The sequence below is a fragment of the Phalaenopsis equestris genome, unplaced genomic scaffold, assembly GCF_001263595.1.
Source record: "Phalaenopsis equestris unplaced genomic scaffold, ASM126359v1 Scaffold000741, whole genome shotgun sequence".
In the NCBI taxonomy this organism is placed as follows: domain Eukaryota; kingdom Viridiplantae; phylum Streptophyta; class Magnoliopsida; order Asparagales; family Orchidaceae; genus Phalaenopsis; species Phalaenopsis equestris.
Window position 1 is genome coordinate 920,852 of NW_018165181.1, and position 20,857 is coordinate 941,708.

General features: G+C 36.6%; 2 protein-coding genes across 4 annotated transcripts; one reads left to right on the plus strand and one right to left on the minus strand.

The window, feature by feature from the left end:
* Window positions 1-8,718: 8,718 nt before the first annotated feature.
* On the minus strand, window positions 8,719-12,167 carry LOC110030595. The gene is made up of 4 exons (XM_020733375.1): window positions 11,969-12,167; window positions 11,651-11,887; window positions 11,509-11,584; window positions 8,719-8,775 (listed from the first exon to the last, which is right to left on the minus strand). Exons 1-4 carry the CDS (start codon window positions 12,047-12,049, stop codon window positions 8,741-8,743), a joined length of 429 nt encoding a protein of 142 aa, XP_020589034.1. The 5' UTR covers window positions 12,050-12,167; the 3' UTR covers window positions 8,719-8,740.
* Window positions 12,168-18,040: 5,873 nt separating this feature from the next.
* LOC110030569 (protein CHLOROPLAST IMPORT APPARATUS 2-like) lies at window positions 18,041-20,624 on the plus strand. 3 transcript variants are annotated; one of them, XM_020733332.1, is made up of 3 exons: window positions 18,043-19,434; window positions 19,767-19,925; window positions 20,376-20,624. In XM_020733332.1, exons 1-3 carry the CDS (start codon window positions 18,406-18,408, stop codon window positions 20,430-20,432), a joined length of 1,245 nt encoding a protein of 414 aa, XP_020588991.1. In that variant the 5' UTR covers window positions 18,043-18,405; the 3' UTR covers window positions 20,433-20,624. The 3 variants fall into 3 exon arrangements, with proteins under 3 accessions (XP_020588994.1, XP_020588991.1, XP_020588993.1); XM_020733334.1 differs by having other exon boundaries at window positions 19,773-19,925; XM_020733335.1 differs by lacking the exon at window positions 20,376-20,624 and having other exon boundaries at window positions 18,041-19,434; window positions 19,778-19,860.
* Window positions 20,625-20,857: the final 233 nt, after the last annotated feature.

A 20,857-nucleotide genomic window follows, 5' to 3' on the forward strand; every position in this document is an offset into this window, starting at 1 on the left:
ATAGATAAAAAATTATTGTAACTTTATCAATTAAATTCATTGTATTATATGATTTGTTTTACTGCACGTTCATTAGTATTCGTGTAACTTACAGGTACAATGCCCAAGGCGAGGCTGAGCCATCATCATGGGCAACGGGTTTAGGATAACAATGATCCCTGTGGCATTGATGATGTTTTTAATTTTATTTTGGAAAACATTCTATCTATGATTTTATTTTTCGTAACTTATTGGAATTTAATGTGTTGTTTGTTAGCTTTATGCGACATTTATGCAAAATATGTTTTAATTTATGCTTAGGATTTATGCACGTAGTTAAATGTAAGTTTATGCTTACAGTTGTAACTAATAACTTAATTCAAATTGAATGCAGGAGCATCTTATAATGTAATTCAAGCTTTATCAAACTCGAACTGAATATTTTCACTTCTTGAATATAACCTAGTAATAAACTTCTATCCCTAACCATGACAAATTCTTTACTTTGATTGCGTAACTTATTATTTTTTCCTACTTCTGCATGTTTTTGAGATGCAGGCTTTGGCCATCATTAAGGACAAAATTTCTTCCCCGAAGAGATCTGCTGCTTCCTACTACATGCTCTGTTGTTGGGCCAAAAATGTCATCCGGCTTTCAGGGTCATTTATTGTCTCCATCTCGATTGCATCTAGAAGTTGGAAATCCAAAAAGCTGCCGACGATTTGAGTAGTGTTTCTTGAACCTGATGCTTGTTTGTAAGAACATGTGATGTTTATGTATGTATGAGCTACCTAAGAGTTGTTTGTATAAGATTTTTTGACTGTAGATGAACATTCAGCTTCGATGCGAAGCTTTAATTGAATGTATTATTTCTGTTATATTATGCTTGCTGTCTTTATTTATTTCAGGTTGTAATAGGGAAATACATAATTTTTTAAAAAAAAAATTAATTAAGAGAAAGTGCCGCATCATGCGGCAGGGAGATTTCTGCCGCATGGCGAAATTGCCGTACCACATAGTGATTTTAGCGACGTGGCACAAATCACCACGCCACATGGTGATTTTGTTAATTTTATAAAATAAAATTTAACAGTTTTAATTAGGAGAATAAAATTTAAAAAAAATGTCACTTTTAAAATTTCGTCCGGAGAAAATGGGATCTGTCGAGCGGCAACCTTCTTGCGAATGGGCAAAAGGCCCTTTTTGTGTGTGCGCGCGTGCGCGTGTGTATGGAGTTTTCTCATTTGCTTGATTGGGGTATAGTATGGCGGAGTATGGGAGAGACTCCAAGTAGATGGAGGGTGGATTGGGTGGTGCAGGTAAGTTTATAGGAAACGAAATGTGACGCTTGGAGGTTGACGCCGAAAAATCAAATAAAATATTTAATAATTCAATTTTAATAAAAATTGAGTATATATAGATAACTCTGTACTAAAAAAATAGTACCCGACATAATACACACTGAAATATGATGTATTGCCCTCTTGTAAAGTAAAAATAATATTGCAATTTATTTTTTTGGACTTTCTATCATCTACAAATAGGACCCATTCAAATAAAGGGGTTTTTGGCTCCCCTCACTAGTAAACTCTATTTTTATAGAATAAAATGGGTTAACAAGTCCGAAAACACCCTGATTTGCCCCCGATGGGGGCAAGTCTCTCTCTCTCTCTCTCTCTCTCTCTCTCTCTCCAGCTCTATTCCTTGGCTACGATCTACCAAACAGTTTTCGATTCAACACCTCATAAAAGGTGCGGTAAACATGGATTGTGCTGTTAACAAGAACATGAGCAACACCAAGGAGAAACTCTTTAGAGAAATGCTTTTAGTAAAGAGCACACACTAGGGGAACTCGCACAACAGGGGATTAATTCCATTTATTCCTCGTCGTCGACGATCTCCAAGAAACTACACCTCTTTCCTCATAGATCCATTAATGGTGCCATTCAAATGTTTCTTAAAATATCACACGGTTGGATATGGGGATGTGGAGATGCCATAAATCTTTATTAGGTAAAACTATATATTTTAATGTTTATGTAGAGGTTCAAAGCTCGAGGTTCAAAGCTCGAGCTACAATCTTTTCTTTCCTCACTGCTGGCTTCTCCATCGATCAAATGTACATGCTAGACAAACTGTCGGCCTCCCCGTCAGTCATCTGCTTCATCGGCCGGCCTCACTATATTGGTCCCTCTGCTCAAGGCCGACAACTCCAAATGGTCGGTTGCCTCACTCCCAGAGCGTCCTTGCTGTCAAACCATACTGCCTCACCGTGCTAGTCGGCCACCTTTGCCCCACTGGTGGATAACTTCAAAACAAGTAGACACCCTGCAAAGCTGAATAGCCATTGTTGTCGAGCGTTTCACTGCCGACCCTTTGTCATCATGGTTGGTCATCGAACCCCAAAGATCCCCTCGTTGCTGCATCGCAAAAGCCGCTAGTTGCCTTCCTTGCCCTAGCGATCGGGATCCAGGAAGCATCAGCCAGCGACCGCCACCGTTCCCAAGACGACAATAAAATCAGTTTTAAATGGACTCTTTGCATCCCCCTCAATGTGTTTTCATTCTTTTTTTTTAAGGAGTCGTGAGCTTATTTATTGTCATATAATTTCATTGTCCGAGTAAATTTCTCTTCTGAATCATAAGGGAATGACATATGAAAATAAAGGAAAATGAGAAAAAAACACGTGAAAAACTTTTGTAGAGTAAGCTTCGCATGATAGCCCAAAAGCGTATGTCCGAAATGAGCTCGGATCGAAAATGCTTTGGAGCATATCCACGACGAAGACCCTACAAAAACAACTAATAACCAAAGATTCGAAGTTTGAGTGCTTGTTCTGGGGTTGAGAACAACTCTCTAAAGAATGTATCCATTTAATTAATTGCATCTTAGAGGTTGATAAAAGGAATCATGCTAACACTTGTATAACAACTAGTACAGGGTGTCACAAAGAACGATTATCTCACAGGAGCGTCTGATGCTTTCAAAGCTAAAGCCAATTCATATAGGCAGAGAGTAAATATGTCACGATCCCGTACAAAGGACGGCTTATATACGCCATGGTCTATGAAATAATTGAGTCGTCCATAGGATCCACACTATGCTTCCAAGGTAAGACCGGACCATAAGGGTAGAGGTAATCATCATATCCAAAATGGGCGGCGGCCTATCCATAATCGGGGCCAATGAGACGTCATCGACGAAGTGTCAAAATGAGCGACAAGGCTCAAAGGGGGAAAATAAAGGAAGGGAAGAGTAATTTTAATCGGATAGAGATAGCGGGTCAAGATAACACAAATCTGTCATCCCAAGCTATATGGACCCTAAGTCTACATCATCACGAATGTAGTCGACCAAACACAACCCCCTCGTCTTACCAATCCGTGAATTGTGTCATCCAAGGAGATCTCGGTAGTCTTAAGGCCAAAATAAGATAACTTTAATCCTATAAATCTATGTAGGTAGAAGACCAAATGTGAGACTTATACCTGCCAAAATGACGAGGATGCCACTGGAGTGAAAAGAGCAATGAGGTCTAGCTACAAAACTAAAAATACTTCAAACAAAGGATTTACTCCCAATCTGGGTAGGGGATGCCACTAGTACCTTAAGTGCACTAGACAACCACCTGAGTAGAAAACTTTGTTTGGTCATTCGAGTTGGAGAAATATGAAGACTTCTCCTCATAACATGCAATATGATGCATCTATCTAATAAGTCCTTAGCGTGAAGGCCCTATTAGTTATGTTTTGGGTTATGTTCATGTTATGCAACCCATTTAAAATCAGTCCCGAATGCTATGTAGAAAAGTAAAGACATATTTTGAAAAATATTAAAAGTATTAATCCTAAATTTTAATCAGACCTGAAACTTTAATTAGGATTTTATAAAAAAATTAAATTAGATCCTAAGGAACCTAAGTGGTCTGCACGATTCCCGGACAAAATCACAAGAAAAAAAGAGCAAGACACCGCATAAGTACATACTTGGTCCCAATTTCATACATCAATGAGATTTAGAATTAAAGTACAAGACACGAGCAAGCGAAATCTTGCCCCCCTCATGTGATTCCATCCGTCTGGTATCTCGTAATATCTTGGAACCCGTGTCAGTATCCTATTTATAATACAAGACTCTCCTAAGGACTCTAAAAAATACATAAGAAAAGTAAAAAAAAAAAAGACTCAACCTGCATGAAAACAAATTTAGCATAAAAACTATCTACATGCAACTTATATGAGTCATGTTTAACCGAAGGAGCTTAGTAGCACCTGCAGAAAAAAAACATTAAGTCATTCAAATCATTACTTGCTCATCCCTGTTACATGTGTGTGTATGTGTTTAAGCATGACTCCCCTGCAAGAAAATCACCCATAACATATTAGTGTGCATGTCTCAAACTCGATAAACACACAAAAGCACACAAAAGGTGATTTTTGGCTAGGGCAATCAAACTAGCAGAGAACTATAGCTAGGACATCGAAAAAACTACTTAACACCCTAGTCCTTAGCCTATCATGCTATCTAACGTAGTGTCCTAACATAGCATCTAAGTGAGTGCAAAGTTATGCTAGAAGGCTGGCGTATGTTTTGACGGGTCGTTGTCTCCGGCCCCATCCTAAAGATCCAAGGATTCTAAGAGGTCTCATTAGATGTAGATCTTGTAAAACTTTAAGTTTTAAAATGACTGGTCTTACATATGATCTAAGGTAGGGATGTAAATAATTTCAAAGTAAAATTTGAAAAATATGATGCATATAAGTAATAAAAATATAATTTTTTTTTTTACTTTAAAATAGGTCATAAGAAGGAAAAGCCTAGTGAAACCCCTTAGACCCTTAGGAATCTTATCACAACATACGCGTGCTAATCATGGTGCTATAGCTAGTATTGCCTACGGAGACGTCCTCGCGGGCAATACTAGTTGTCGTATCATGACTAAGGGGGAGTCATCGGGGATGCACATGCGATGCAAAGTAATCCAGTGTAGTGTGATCATCCTATCAAAGTAAGAGTGATCGAAAGGTAGCAAATATTTGCCACAAGTATATGGGGGCATATAATAATGACGAATGTGTCGACAGTGCGAAGTGGTGCATGCAAATGCAACACAAGTGGAGGTGAGTGTGATGAGGAGACACTGATTCGAGAGTCAGTGTGTCGAAGAAGTAGTGACTCATAGAATGAGTGGTTCAAGGAGGCAGTGACTCGAGATTGAGTGTGTCAATGAGGCGGTGCCTCGGAGAATGAGTGTACTGAGGAGACATTGACTCGGGATTGAGTCTGTCAAGGAAAGGAGGCAGTGACTCGGAGAATGACATGTTGATGTTGGGGTCACTGTGGTCTTCTTCAGAGGAGAACCACACTACGGGTAGGCTTGATATGCAAGCCGTCCACAAGGACAGGAGAGTGTTGAAGGATGAGTGTGCAGGAGCAGTGACTCGATTGAAAACCACAAACATACCACATGCTATGAAATCAAGCATGTGAGGGTGCAAATGAGAGTGCTAACATACAAGGTGTTGATGCATCGTCACATAGGGATGTCAAGAGGTAGGCACGTAAAGTCATGTTAAAGAGGGGCCTGCCACAAGCATATGGGGGTCTATGCTCATGGATGCACAACAGGGCGAGTGGTGTGTGTTTTGGTTACTTTTTTTCTTTTATTTTTGGAGTCATTAGCATGTATATCATTGTAAATCTCTCTTCCGGATCATATGAATGATCTGGAGAAGAAATAAATCGGAAAAGATGAGACATACAACGATGAAGACAAATGAGAAAAAATACGTGGAGAACTTTCTTAAGTTAAACCTTGCGTGATAGCCCAAAAGCATATAAAAAAAATGAAATTGGGTAAAAAATGTCTTGAAAGCATATCCATAAAGAAGACTTACGAAAGCAACCCACAACCAGATATTCAAGTGGGTGTTCTTATTCCGGGGTCAAGAGCTACTCTCTAAGGGATGTATCCCTTTGGCTAATTACGTCTTAGGGGTTTCCAAGAATACTCTCGATGAAAGAAATCATGCTTACAATTATATAACGACTAGTAAAAGTGTCACAAAGGACGATTATCTTACGGATGCTGGAGTCACTTGAAGTAGCGTCGTTGGTCTTAATTTTGTCGTTTGCTTGATGTCGTTGGAGTCGTGGAGTTGCAAGCTTAAATTTCATTATATTGGTCCTTTCTCAATACTTCTCTTCTTCAAATCATGTTAATGACCTAGAGAAGTGAGAATTCAGGGGGGATGAAGGGGGACGATAATAATGGAATCAAACGAAAGAAAAATATAAGGGAAAGTACTTTCAAGAGTGAATCCTATAGAGAATGTTTCAAACAAATGACGACTAAAGGGGTGTCTTCGTCTACCCGATCCTTAGATTTCCCTTGTCCATCCAACTGAACCGTCGGAGCAAACCGTCGGAGCAAACAACAAGGTCTCACCAAACCTCAGCTTTCATAGAATTTTGGTGCTAAGCCTCAAGTAAACACTCAAACTCGTAACGGAGATGTCCTCGAATGGATTCCTATCCTATAGGTCTTCTCTAAGCACAACAAAACCTAGTTCTTAATCCTCTACACATCCAGACCTAGGGGCTATAGGAAAAAAGAAGTGAAAGTTTAAAAAGTTATACCGCCGCGATGATTGTCCAACGTCCAACAATGTCAAGGAAGATGATCTCCTATTGGTAGGAGACAATGTTGGCCTCGCCAAATCGCGTCTTCCCCAAAGATGTGAGAAAGCTTCTTCATTGCCTCGTCAGAATGTCACCGGAGACGATAAAGATGATTGAATTCCTTCTCCCAAGTGATGAAGAAGCTCTCCTCACCAAATAGAATGAGTAGGTTGCTGGAGTTGGCCTTCCCCAAACAGTGAGGAAGCTTTTCTCTTCATCTCGTCGGAATGCTGCCGAAGATGAAGAAGAAGACCAGAAAATGGAGGAAAAGAAGGAGAAAATGAAGGTAAATTGTTTCCCTGGACTTCTCTTGTAGAAAGACGAAACTCACCAAAAATCTCCTTGGAAGCTCCTTGAATCCTCCCCTTGCTCTCATCATTTCTCCTCACCAATGATTGTCGATCCCTCAAAATGAGGCATTTTCCTCTGGTTAAACCTCCTCAAAGGATCCACTCAAACGATCTAAGCCACCTTCCTCATGTAGCATTGTCCCAAAATGCTTTCTATACCATTTTAGGGTGGAGAATCAGAAAAAAAGGAGGGCCACTGGTGGAAAATCATGGTCCGACGGCCCAAATTCGTGAAATGGGTCATGGTGGCGTGGTCACGTTGGGCTTGGGCATGCTCACACCATTATTTGACGTGTTGCAAAACGGGGTCTGGCGTGACTACGCTTCAGGCTTAACATAATTATGCCCGACGTTTTGCCTGTCGGCATGACCATGCCACCCTCGAGGGTCACACTTTCCGAAGGACTTGTGCGCCTCTTCAAATTTGGGTGTGGTCACGCCCATATTGTGATGTAATTACGTCGTAGGATCTGGCGTGGTGACGTCGACTATGGCTCATTTGATGTCTTTTTGGACGCCTTGGCATGGCCACCCCCAGTTTAGGCTTGGTCACACCGAATCCCAAAAAACTTAAGCATCATGAAAAGCTTGTCAGAGGGGGACTGAGCCTCGTGGAACCTCCAGAGGATCGTATATGAGCAATTACGATCTTAAGACCTCCGTAGGGGTCCCAAACGCGTCTTAAAAGAGATCGAGAAGTTGAACCGTGCCTGTGTCACTGAGCACGACGGTTCAGATTGTAAAAATCATATTTCCGGACTTTAAGCTTAAGGAATGAACACGTATGGTGCAGCCTTGTCAACGATTTATGTCACAGGAACATTTGTAATAGCTAGCTACGACCCCGTGCCACAAGAACGAATGTCAACGCAGTAGCTACCAGAGGCGATGATAGTTTGACCACTATCAACTTGGAGCACATCTATAGTGGTGTAGAACCCAACTATAGTGTTGTGTTACTCAACGAGGATGCCTTGCATATGTTGTATCAAAAATGGATGCCAACAGGAAGCTTTTAGAAAGCATAAAAAAAGGATTTCCTAATCCAAAAGAGGGCCATAATGTGGGTTCATTGAAGAGCATCAGAGGAGAGGAGCTGAGAGAGCTATAATGTGGGCTCACTGGAGAGCATAATATGGTGGTGGTGGTGCGGGTAGTATAAAAACTAACCATTGTGACACTCATTGTTTAACACCTGTAAATGCTTTCCAAAATGTAACTAGTTAAAAATGCTAAATAAGCTTGGTTCGAAGCATAGTTCCTCAATTCCTTTCCATCCTATTATTGTTGTTGAGTTTGGCATGTCGAAGAAAAAACAAAATTATCATTAGCAGATCAAATAATAGAGAAACTATTAATAAGCAAATTTTTTCCTATAAGGAGAGTAGAATTACCACTGTTTAATCCTGCTAAAACATATAAAAAAACTTCACCTTTCCAAATATAACCAATATTAATTTTTAAATGCACTAAATAAATGGCCACAAAGTAGCAGCTTAAGCTGTAATTCATATTTAAGCCCTGAACTAATTTCTTTTAAATAACAAAAAACAGTCAAAACCTTGCTTAATAAGATTACGAAGCCCACAAAATGTACGATTTAGTTTACCAATACGTGATACTAGGCTTTATACCAATTTGGACGAGCTTTCGGCCACATGAGTGTTAAAACAGAAACTCATTATTCATGAACAACATCTCTTTCTTCTTTGAGTGGGATAATATTCCCATTAGCATCCCCAGCTCCCAACTTCCAAGCCATTGCCTACAAGAATTTGACAACTATTTAGTGGAAGAATGTAACCTAAGAAGAAAACAAAAAATTCCAAAGCAATTCACAATACAACAGGCCTTACACGAGCAAAATTACCAAAAATTTAAAACACAAAACTAAACTGGGAAATTTTACATTTCCAACTATAATCAGTTTAAACAAGAAAAATTAAAATGTCTTAGCACTCCAAATGTTATCTAAGTGTTCATTTAAAAGAAGTCACCCAATACAATTACTCCTAAATAAACTTCTCGAAAAAAAAAAAACATCACTGAATCTATACTTTCAGATTAGGAGTTCAAACTTCATCTTTGCTTTTAAGAAAAAAATTGTATAAAGATCAAAACATAAATGAAATTTTCAAGAAAACAATCTAGTAGAGATGATCATCATCCAATCAGAAGTCCCTCTACAGTCAAAGACTATTTTTTGCAGCGACGAGCATAGATCCATCAATCAACAATCTCAAGTCAATACTAACCTTGAACTACAAGACATGGTGTTTTATTTTTATTTTGTTATATCATATTCCAATTTTAGACCTCTACAAAAGAGGTCAGAGGCAATATAAATAAAATTTTACATGCCATCAAAATTATAGACGTTGCATTTAAAAAGAAAAATTGCAACCTAGAGTAAAAGAATTTTGCATCCTAACTCTGCTCAAAAGTCTTAAATGCAAATCGATGAAAAGTGAACACATGAAACAATAAAGAATTTTTATGAAAAAACTCATCAAAAAAAAAAAAATCATTGAAGCTAACCCAATTAAATTAATTTTATTATATAAGTGAAATTAAAAAAATAAGAAAGAAAGATTAAGAGTTTTTATTCGCAGCTAAAGCTACCCTCAAAGGAGGTGGAAAATTTTGAGAAGGTTGTAAGGGGCGATCAAATAGTTATGACTAGAAGATGATGGTTTGTCAATTATTGAGTAGTGAGGACCAGGAGGTGATAAGTTGAAAGTTAGCAAGTGAGCAATGAAGGTCTGATGGCAGAGAGCGGGCTGGAGCGATTGGACAATGATGGTCTTATGGCAGAGGTCGGGCAACAACGATTGGACAATGATGGAGGAGTTAGTCAGAGTCTTATAATGGCAATTCTATGATGGTTGCCTGACAAATGCAATTTGGCGGTGGTGGTACAATGATGGTGGTTATACGACGGCAATTTGATATTTGTGGTAGGTTTACAATGATGATCGGGTTGTGATGATATGATATGACAATGAAGGCCCAATGATGGTGGTCAGGCGAATGTGATCCAAAAATAATGGTTGGGTGGCAATGAGCAATGCCAATCTGATGATAGTGGCTAGGCGACGACAATTCGATGACAATGACTAGTAAACAAAAATCACGTGGCAATGGTCTAATGGGTTAGTATAATGGGTTAGTAAAGCTCAAGAATTTTCTAAGCTTCCAAGTTTTCTCTTTTTTTAGTTTTGTAGATGAGAGATAATTTATAGATTTTGTGAGTGACATTCACTAAGTAACCATCTAAAACCAAAAGACTCTATCAAAATGTTCAAAGTGATTTTCTTGATAATGAAGTATTTTTTGAGTGCTTGAGTGTCTTAATGGTTTCAAAATTAAACTAAATAGAGCATGTTAGGCCCATCCTGTTAAGGCACTGAGTTTGAATATAAATTGACAAGATTTAAAGATCAATTAGTTTTCCAAATAATGCTTCAAATTTCTATCTATGCTTTAAATGCTTGATCTATGTTTGTTTGCTCCCAAATTGGGTAATATTAGTGTTGTTCTATTTGTCTTATTAAGGCATTCAGTTTGACTATAAATTTAAAGAAGCCAAACTTCAAATGATCCTTAATATGATTCTTGACTTCCAAACCGCGACAAGACTTATGTCTGATCAGATGAATTTTTGGGTGATGTATCAATAAATATTTTTGATTCTAGTACCATTTTGAAAAATGAAATAACAAACCCATGCAATTAAGAATGCTTAAACCAAAAAAGTTACAAAGTTAATGCTTTGCTGAGTGCTCTGAATTTCGATGTTTGCATGAAAATTAATTTGATAAATGATGATATTTTGTTAGTATTGTAAATGGCCAAGTTTTTGGTGAAATTTATAAAATCATAATAGCAAGAATTTGTATATTCCACAGGTATTATGCATCCTAATAAATCTAACACCATTCTATCCAATTGTGTGTGTTATGACAAAATCATTAAGAATTTAATGAAACCAACAAACAAGGTTAGGGCTTCGTTGAAAACTTTAATATCTGGGTGGCAACTTGACGAGTTGAAATATGAGGTGTTAGTGCTGCAAATAGCAATATTTAAATGGTATATATATGAACTACACAGTTGAAAATATGATACATCTTGCAAACACAAATGCAAACACCAAATAAGAATTATAGATGATATGGATAACATGGCATTACAATTACGATCAGACAACATTGGATTGAATTAGTTTTCATGAAATTTCTCGAGGTTATAAGATCTCGCCCTCTTAAAAAAGAAACAGCACTAAGCTCTAGTTTCCCTCACTAATTGTTTCTATGGTTTCTAACAAGTCGCATTGCTGTGCATTATGATTACTTGCATGAAAAGGAAAAGGAGAAAGAATATTAGGCTCTGTTAGATTTGAAAGAACTGAAAGAGACGAAATGAAAATGATAAATGAAGTGCGATAAAACATTTGAGCAGCTGTATGATGCAAAAAGGTTCAACAGCAGAATCTCACCGTCGGGATCAAAGAAGAAGACCTGCCTGGTCTTCCCATCCGGCTGCGTCTTCTCAAAGGTCTCAATTCCTCTTTCCTAAAATAAAACCATCGCTTTAATTCAACAAAGTCGTTATGTTTGGTATGAATCTGAAAAACTTGCCTTCAAAGATTTAACAAATTGGTCGTAATTGGAGACGCCGAACGAAATATGGTGACCCCGAGGAAGTCCTCTCGGATCGGCGACGGCACCTTCCGGCGGCGCGCCATGGGGCCCCTCTGGGAGTCTTGACTGCGGGTCTCGCTCGATTAGATGGAGGGAAAAGTCCGGAGGAAGGCGGAGCCAGATAACGTCGAAGTTTCCGAAGTTGGGCGTTTCGATCCTCTCGAAACCTAGCACCTACGGAGTGGAGGGAAACGTAAGGAAAGATAAAGAGAAAACGGGACGTGAGAAGGTGGAGAGGCCGTGGGTGTGGGTTACCTCCTGATAGAAGGCAGCCAAGCGTTTGACGTCCGGCGATTCGCGGGCGATGTGGTTCAGCTTGATTCCGGCGGCGGCCATGAAAGTGCAGGGGCGGCGGAAAATGGTATGGATGAGTTCTTCAGATGAGTCGTCTGAAGTTCTAATCGGTAGTGACGGCTGAACACGCGTCGCTGTTAGAGTTGCTCCATTCTAAATGCTCACACGGATTCACCGTCTTATTTATATATGATTTTTTTTCTCTATTGTCTTCAAACTACCATATTTAATTCCTTAACAATTTTATAAAAATAAAAATTATGAGTTTAGATTTCATTGTGAATTTTAATATTGGTATATCTATAAATTAAGTACTCATGTGATTTTTTTGAACAATCTAATTGGTCTATTTACGCCACAATAAAAAAATATTAAAAATTTAATAAAAATAGAAAATATGAGTTGTGATCTATATAATTTATTTTTAATAAGAATTTAAATTTAAAACAAAAATTCATTTTAACAAAAAGTATGATTTTGTAATGTCATATGCATGATAATTATCTATAGATCACTTGAAACATTGATATATACAAAGAAATCAGCCAGGTGATTTTTTTTTGAACTATCAAACCAATTTGTTTATGTGTGTGGCGATCAAAGAGTAATTTGTTGGCAAATATAAAGTTTCTGGTTGTCTATATGTAATTGCTTCTGATCTTAATACGTGAAAACATATATTTTTTTGAGAAAAGTGCTAAAATGGCCACAGTTATTTAAAGAGGGTCATTTTAGTCCCTGACTTTAAAAAGTGTCAAATTAGCTCCAAACTACTGAAAACAAATTGTAATAGTTCTACCCTTAAAACAAAATTTGGAATTGGGGTTAAGGGTGTTTAAAATAGGGGCATTTTTTGAATTATATTTTTTCTGGGTGTTAAAAATAGTCTCACCGATTCGCCTCGGACGGGAGTCTTCGAAACCCTCATGTACAGGCTTCACTGTTCAACTGTCTTCAGTGCTCGACAATTTACGTGTATTGAAATGTCATGCTTATTGGGCATTGATGAATTTAAGTGAACTTCCTAACCAGCGCACCGTGTCTCGCCAACGCCCCTAAAATGCTCAACGGTCTTGCCTTAACTGTCGTTATGCTTGACGGTCTTGCCTTAACTGTCATTATGCTTGACGATCTTCACTGCTCAACACCCCTATAATGTTACGCTTATTATGCTCACCTCGTCTCGCGAGCCATGACATTCTCGATCACATGAAAGTCCTAAACGGTTGGTGGTATGTATGCAAATCTGTTAGTAAAATATTAAAACTTCGAAATACCCCTCCGACCCGCAACACCACCGTTAATTTTAACCTCAATTTCAGTTTTTTTTTTAATTAGGGGACTATTTCAACCCTTTTTCTCAATAGTCTGGGACTAATTTGACACTTTTTACAAGTCCCAGAACAAAATGACCACCCATCCATAGTCGGGGACCATTTTGGCACTTTTATCATGTTTTATTTAGTTTTCATTTTGAAAAAAGTTTATTTCAAGATTTTTTCAAAAAAAACTTTATTTCAATTTTATTTTGAAAGTATTTTATTTTAGTTTTACTTTGGAAAGATTGTATTTGCATTTTGTTATACTTTGAAAATGTTTTATTATAATCTTATTTTGAAAAGAATTTTGTTTTGAAAACGTTATGTTTAAGTTTAATTTTGAAATGATTTTATTTAATTTTTCTTCTGGGAGATATTTTTGTTTTGTTTTGACAAATTCTTTATTTAATATTCTTTTGAAATAATTTTTTAGGAGTTTTTTTTAAGGTTTTGTTTTAAAAAAAAAAGGGTTTGTTTTGATTTTTCTTTTAAAAAGGATTTTATTAAGTTCTCTTTAGAAAATATTATTTTTTATGTTTTATTTTATGAAAATCTTATATTTTGATTTTTTTTTTTAAATATTTCAGTTAAGTTTTCTTTTAAAAACATTTTATTATAGTTTAAAAATTAACTTTATTTATTAAGAGTTATTCTCCACCTTTAAAAATTTAAACTTTTAAAAAATAAGCTTATGATGATATTTGAAATTTGAGCATACATAAACTTACATCATTATTTCTCTCATTTAGAGCTCGCCTTAAATTTATATAAACTTTATAAAAATAGTTTATTTAGAGCACATTTGAATTTATATAATTTAAAAAAAAAAGTTATTTTCTTTTGTATAAATTACCCTACTCTAATTATGTGAACCTTGCAAATCATTTGCTAACAATCTAACCTTTAAGAACAACCAACCCTAGGCATGCAAACCCAATATAGATTCTCACATTGAAACATAAACATCATAACTTACATTTTTGGCATGAAAACATAAACATCACAACTTGCATTTTATATGAAAATACAAACATCTCTAAGTGCAGACTTCTAACAGCCTGGCTGGTTAATAGTTTAAAGATACAGACAAACCCGAGAGAGTGAAAAGTCATGTTCATATTGACTGGAGGCGTTAAGCCAAAAAATTAGGTTACTTCACATATTTAGTCTCATTATAGTGTCTAGGTTTATGTTATAATTTGAAGTACACTTTAATATAAAAATTCTTGTAGCTTATCATGTCTGTTAGTTTAGGGTTCAACTCCAATCAAACATCTTCAACCCAAATCAAACTTTCCTCAATTCAAATTTTTAATCATTTTTAAACATAAGAAATTCTAAACAATCAAAACTTAAAAAAATTTTCAAAAACAAAACTTTTAAAATATCAAAAGCCACTCTAAAACTTCAAAACCTTTAAAAATTTAAAACTTCAAAATCTTTCCAAAACTTGAATTCCTAAACAATCAGTACTTAACTATTTCTTAAAACTTCAAATCCTTTTCAAAACCTAAGAAATTAAAATTTCAAATCCATTTCAAAATTAAACAATTAAAATTCAAATCCTCTTCAAAATCCCAAGCAATTAAAACCTCAAAAAATTTCTAAAAAACTTTAAAGTCTTGAACATTTAAACAACTTCAAAAGCTTTTCAAACTAAAAAAAAAAATTCAAAACTTCAAGGCCTTTATTAAATTTAAAACCAAACTTCAAATTTTAAATAAATTCAAGTAATTTTTAAATAAATTTCAAAGAACCTCAAACAAACTTCAAATAAATCTCAAACAACCCTAAATAACTTCAAAAATTATTTAAACAAAATTCAAATAAATTCCAAAATGACTTCAGGTAAGCTTCTAACCTTTTTCAACCGTAAATAATTCAATTATATTAAAACCCTCAAATTAAATCGACAACCCAAATTAATAAACAAAATCAATCTTTTCCAACTAAAGTCAAACTCAAGTTACATCCTATCAATTGAAATCAGACCTTTTTAGCTCAAGTCAAACTCAAACTAAATCCTATCAATTCAAATCAAATATTTCATACCAAATCCAACCTTCCCACCAAATCTTATCTCTCTCAAGAAAATTACAATTCCAATATCTAGAATACACCTTTTTCTCAGAGTTGGCTAATCCTTTTCTGGGGTATTTTGATGATATATCACCATTTAATTGTAAGTTCCAACTCTTTGAATTCCAAGACAAATCTTTTCAATCCCCGAGTATGTTCATTTGAAGCATGAAAACATCAATCTTGAAGACACCAACCTTATAATCAATACGTTAATTAAGAGTAATCTCGGGAGCCACCACTTTTGAGATGTAATTAACTATAAGAGATTGCACTATTAAAAATACTAGATTTCAGAATAAAATAAATTTTATCTTACACAAGTAAGATAGATGAAACTCTTTGATTAAACAGAGCTATAACTCTTCAAGATTTTTCTCGTCCAAATGTTTTGATTCATTTTAAGGTAATATTTCTACCCTTCAAGATAATATATTATCCTTTGAATAAAACATTTGAACATTTAGATATAAATCTTCTGAGATCGATGGTGAAACCTAAACCCGAGATCAAGACCTTCTCCTTTTGTCTTTTTCCACCAACAGTCGCCTCAAAGGGGTAACTCAAATTAATCTTTGTCACTCACCTTTAAGCTCAAGAAGACATTATAACTCTCCACCACCTACTTGAGCTATCTATGGATGAAAAAGGTTAAGCCTCATAATGTCCAAACAAGTGCTTACAATTTTTAATTATCTAATCCAAATCATTCCTCTTAGATATAGAGATTGTCTCCATCCTCCCTCTTACTCAGTTGAATCCTCTAATTGCAAGAACTTCCAAGCTTGATTGAGCCGAGCCTAAAAAAGTTTCAATTTTTCTTCACCTCATCCTCCAACCTCAATAATTAAAGAAAAAACTTGCAAGCCTCAGGTAAACATAACAGTTTTCTCAAATATAAGGAAATTACACTACATTAAGGTAATCCCCAAATTCCTCTTAATTTGGTTCTACTTTCCTCAATTGTGAAATGAAGGTAAAACTAGGTTTATCTAATGTAAAATAGAATTATCTTAAAGTTTAGACTCTTTTTGAGTAAATTAGAGTTAAGGTTTCTACTCCTATTGGTTTTGTGCTAAGTCCATTATTGCAAATGACTTCAATTTGCTGCATGATGGTAGATGTAATCAAGTCCTCTTTTTTGGCCTTTTACGAAATGAATGATCATGACGAGGTCAGATTAGAAAATTTAAAGCTCTAATTTGTTGACCCTAGACTCGCATCAACAACTAAGCAAGGGAAAATGATTAAATAAGATTAAATAAAATAATATAAATCAATAAAAAATTTGGAACTTCCTAAAAGATTAATTAGAAATCGTGTAACATAAAAAAAACTTAAAAAAAAAAAAAAAAAAAAAAAAAATACTTAGACAATTCCGTATTTAAATAAAAAAACTTAAAAAAAGTTATAATGAATTAAATATAAAAACCCCTATTTAAATAACAAAACTTTAAAAAGTTATAATAAATTAAATATACAAAACAAACATCAAAATAATTGTGCCTTGAATCAAAATCAGCTACTCTTTAATTTTATTTTTGAAATATTCAACTTGCAATCACTTAGTCGGACATCCATATGTCAGTTGTAAGTCCCCTTTGGTCTGGGGTTCGATTCCCCAAGTGTAGGGTGCGGTACTCGAATTCTTAAGCATAAGAGGGATGATCGGGACTCATATAGCCTCCGACTATTTTTTTTATTATACATGTATATATTTCAAAAGAGAAAACATAAAATATTATTATAATTAATTGATATCTACACTTTTGTCCGAACGTATATACATATTTTAAGAAACGATTCTGTCCCATGCATATTCCAGCCCATCCTGACACTCACAATCGCCCCAGGGATAATCTTATAAGTGTGTGGATGTCAGCCGTTTTCTAATCACCAAAGATTGAACCCTAGAGACTCAACGTATGCCCTAAATCCACCGCAAATAATTACCAGGCTCCCTGACAATTTCTGCTCATATCGTTAGTCAGATCCAATCACAGCCGACTTCTCCCCACCCTTCTCCCTACCATTCACGTGACTCATACGCATTTGGCCACGTGGGCAGAAAATCTCAACCGGCTAATCGCAACGCTCCACGTCACCCTATAAGCAATCTCCTTTTGGTTTTGGATATCGCATGTTCGCCTTTTATAGCGTCAGATTCTCTTTTAAGAAAAATATAATAATAATAGTAATAAAACAAAGCCAATATCTTACTTTCAAAGAAAATAAAAGCTATGCAAAGGCCTTCTAATATTATATTTATGTGTATATTATTATTCTCAATCCAAACAAATATGATGTTGTGGTGATTCTATGATACTTGTAAGTTGCAATATAACAAAAAGTAACAACTTAACTTCCTCGTGTATGATCACTAACATATTTAAAGTAATAATTATTTGTGGTGGTAGACTAATAGATTATCGTGTTACAAGAAAATTCAGCACACACTCAGATAAAAAAAAATAATAAGTAGAAACACAAAAAATTTTTACTTGAGAAAACCGTAAAGAAAAAAGAACATTCTTTTTTAACTATATATATATATATATATATATATATATATATATATATATATATATGACTGATTTATGATGTACAAATCAACAGACAAAAGACAAGAAACACTTGCGTTGGAAAGAGAAAAATGGCAAGGGAGCAAAAGAAAGGTGGTCCATATATATCATAGCCCGTGCTCTTCATCTACTCTTGATGAAAGCGCACACATTTTCTCTACTCTGAAATCCATCCGAAATTCGTCACCTCTCTTCCCAATTGCCGCAGTTTTCTGATTCTTCATCAGATACTCCTCCTGAATTCATTTATTTCCTTCTATGTTCTGAGTTTTCGGGTTATGGAATCCACAAACTGTCAGCCTGTCTTCTCCGTCAAGCTGGGATTTTGATTCAGTTATGGTTGCAAACAGAATTTTTGAGATATAGCAGCCGAAATCAAGCTTCTCCTGCTTTTTAATTACTCTGCAGAAGTCCGGCTATGCCTTCTCCAACCTTCCCAATGTCCTCATGCCTGACTTGCTCCAGCGGCCGAACCTGCCGGTTCGACCTAGACATCCTCCCCAATTCTCCTTGCTCCTCCCACTCCTCAGCTTCCTCCACTCTATCAGAATCTAGCAATTCCACTCACTTTTTCATCTCCACCAAGAGAAACAGAGCTCCCCGGAAACGGCCAAACCAATGCTCCGCCGAGGCTGCCGCCCTCCTCTCCTCAATCTACCCCAAACTCTTCTCCACCACCAAAATCCAGAGATCAAGTTTCCATCTCAAACAACTCGCCGACGACCCTTTCCCGATCCTCATCCCTTCCTTCCCTATTTCTAGCGGCGATGCCGGCCTCCTGCTTCAAAACCTCCCCTCTCCAGCCATGTCCCCTGTCCAGCACAAACCCACCAAGTCCCAATACGCTATAATGAACAGCAACACAGATTTTCAGTACCAGGATCCGGGCTCCCCGGACTTTGATGCGGAATCAATCCTCGACGAAGAGGCCGAGGATGGAGGCATCGACAGCATCATGGGAAATCTATCCATGAGCAAAGAAAACAATTGGGATTGCCTCAATTCTTCCAATTCAAATTCAATCATCGATCCTCGCCTCGCAAGTCTGAAGAGTTTTGGCCTCAGCGGTGGTTTTAGGTTTTGCTTTGGCATTTCATCAAGCATCAGGGGAGCATTGAGGCAGTCCAATGAAGGAGAGTGGTGGAGGTCACCGACGGTGGCTGTGAGGGACATTGTTCCGACACTCAGCATGCTCCCGGAGAAGGCTGTGATTGCGGACAGCAAGCCAAAGAAGAAGAAGATCAAGAAGAAGAAGAAGAAGAAAGTTGAGGATTTGGAGGAAGCCATAGAGAGAAAGTTCAATAGCGCCGTCTCTCTGCCGGAAGATGACATTTTGAAGGCAAAGCTTGGGTTGAAGCTTAACTATGATGGCGTTATCAAGGAGTGGTCCGGCGGTTCTCCATTCTCCGGCGACACAAAGTTTCCCTACTCCGCCGCCCAAATTATTGTACGTACTTAATAATTGCTTGCTATCTTATTGGATTGGATTAATAAGGGTGTAAGTGAGACAGGCTGACTCGTGGTCCGCTCGAGCTCGGCTCGATATAAGTGGCTCATGAACTGAGCTCAAAGAACTAACAAGCCAAGCTTAAGCTAACCTCGACTTGATTTGTTGGCTCTTGAGCCGGCTATTTTATTGGCTTGAACCCGTAGATTTCAGTTGGAGCTTGAGCTCAAATTTAATAAAATTAATCAAATTCAAGCTCAAGTCGAGAGTGACTTGAGCTTGAATCGACTCGTTTACACTCCTAATTAAAATAATTGTCTAATTTTTCAAAGGGGCAGGTCAGCTTGGCTGATATGGAGGATACTAGAGATGCAGCTGCGAGAGAATCGAGCATGCAGAGGTACAAGGAGAAACGAAGGAATCGTCTTTTCTCCAAAAAAATCCGCTATGAGGTTCGCAAGAGTAATGCAAATCAACGCCCTCGGATTAAGGCAAGTCTAATCTCTCTCTCTCTCCACACACACACACACACACACACACACACACATACATGTTGATTTTAGCTTGAAGATAGTTAATTGTTCGAAAATTAGTTTTATTTCTAGATCAAATCGGGATTGAATATTTTTTGGAGCTGATTTCAGACCCTCAAAACACTTTTTATTTATAAAAATTTATATATATAATCAAATATAATCAGCTATTAGCTGGACGGATCCAAATAACTCAATTTGAACAAGCTTGTTTGGATTTCGAGCCGGATTGAGCTCGATTCAATTTCGAGCCGAGTTAGCTCGAAATCGAATATAACAAGTCACGAGCTGATTTCGACCTGTACTCAATCCATTCGAGCCAATTTAGAGCCAACCCTAACTCTGTCTCCGAATCGGATCATTAACAATCGCATTGACATTATGCATTTTATGCTGTGGATTTGGCAGGGTCGATTTGTTAGGGGAGCTCTACTGCAGGAAGCAATGGCAGAAAGAAGCACATAATATCATGAGCACAGTTTTTATGTTTAGTGGGCCCATAATTACCCATCTCTCTTTTTGTTTTGTTATTAAGAGGTGATCAGGAGAACACAGAATCAATTTGCAATGAACATTTTTGTTTTCTTTCTTTTCTTCATAGGATGTTTATAAGGAATTTGTGGATTTGTTGTGCCATGAGAAGGCATCAAATGTTTATTTTTTGCAAGAATTAATGTAATCTGAATAAATTGTAACATGTGTTTGCATTTTTTTTTTTTTTTACTGAAATGGTGAGAGAATGATTTGATCGTGTAAAAACTAAAGTGTTGAATCCTAAAGCGTTCGGGGAACCACTTCCAAGATATGGAGCATATAAAGAGAGAGAAGTAAGAAGGGAAGAGGAAATGAACAATAAAAATTAGAGCATCTAGAGTTTTTCATCATGAAAT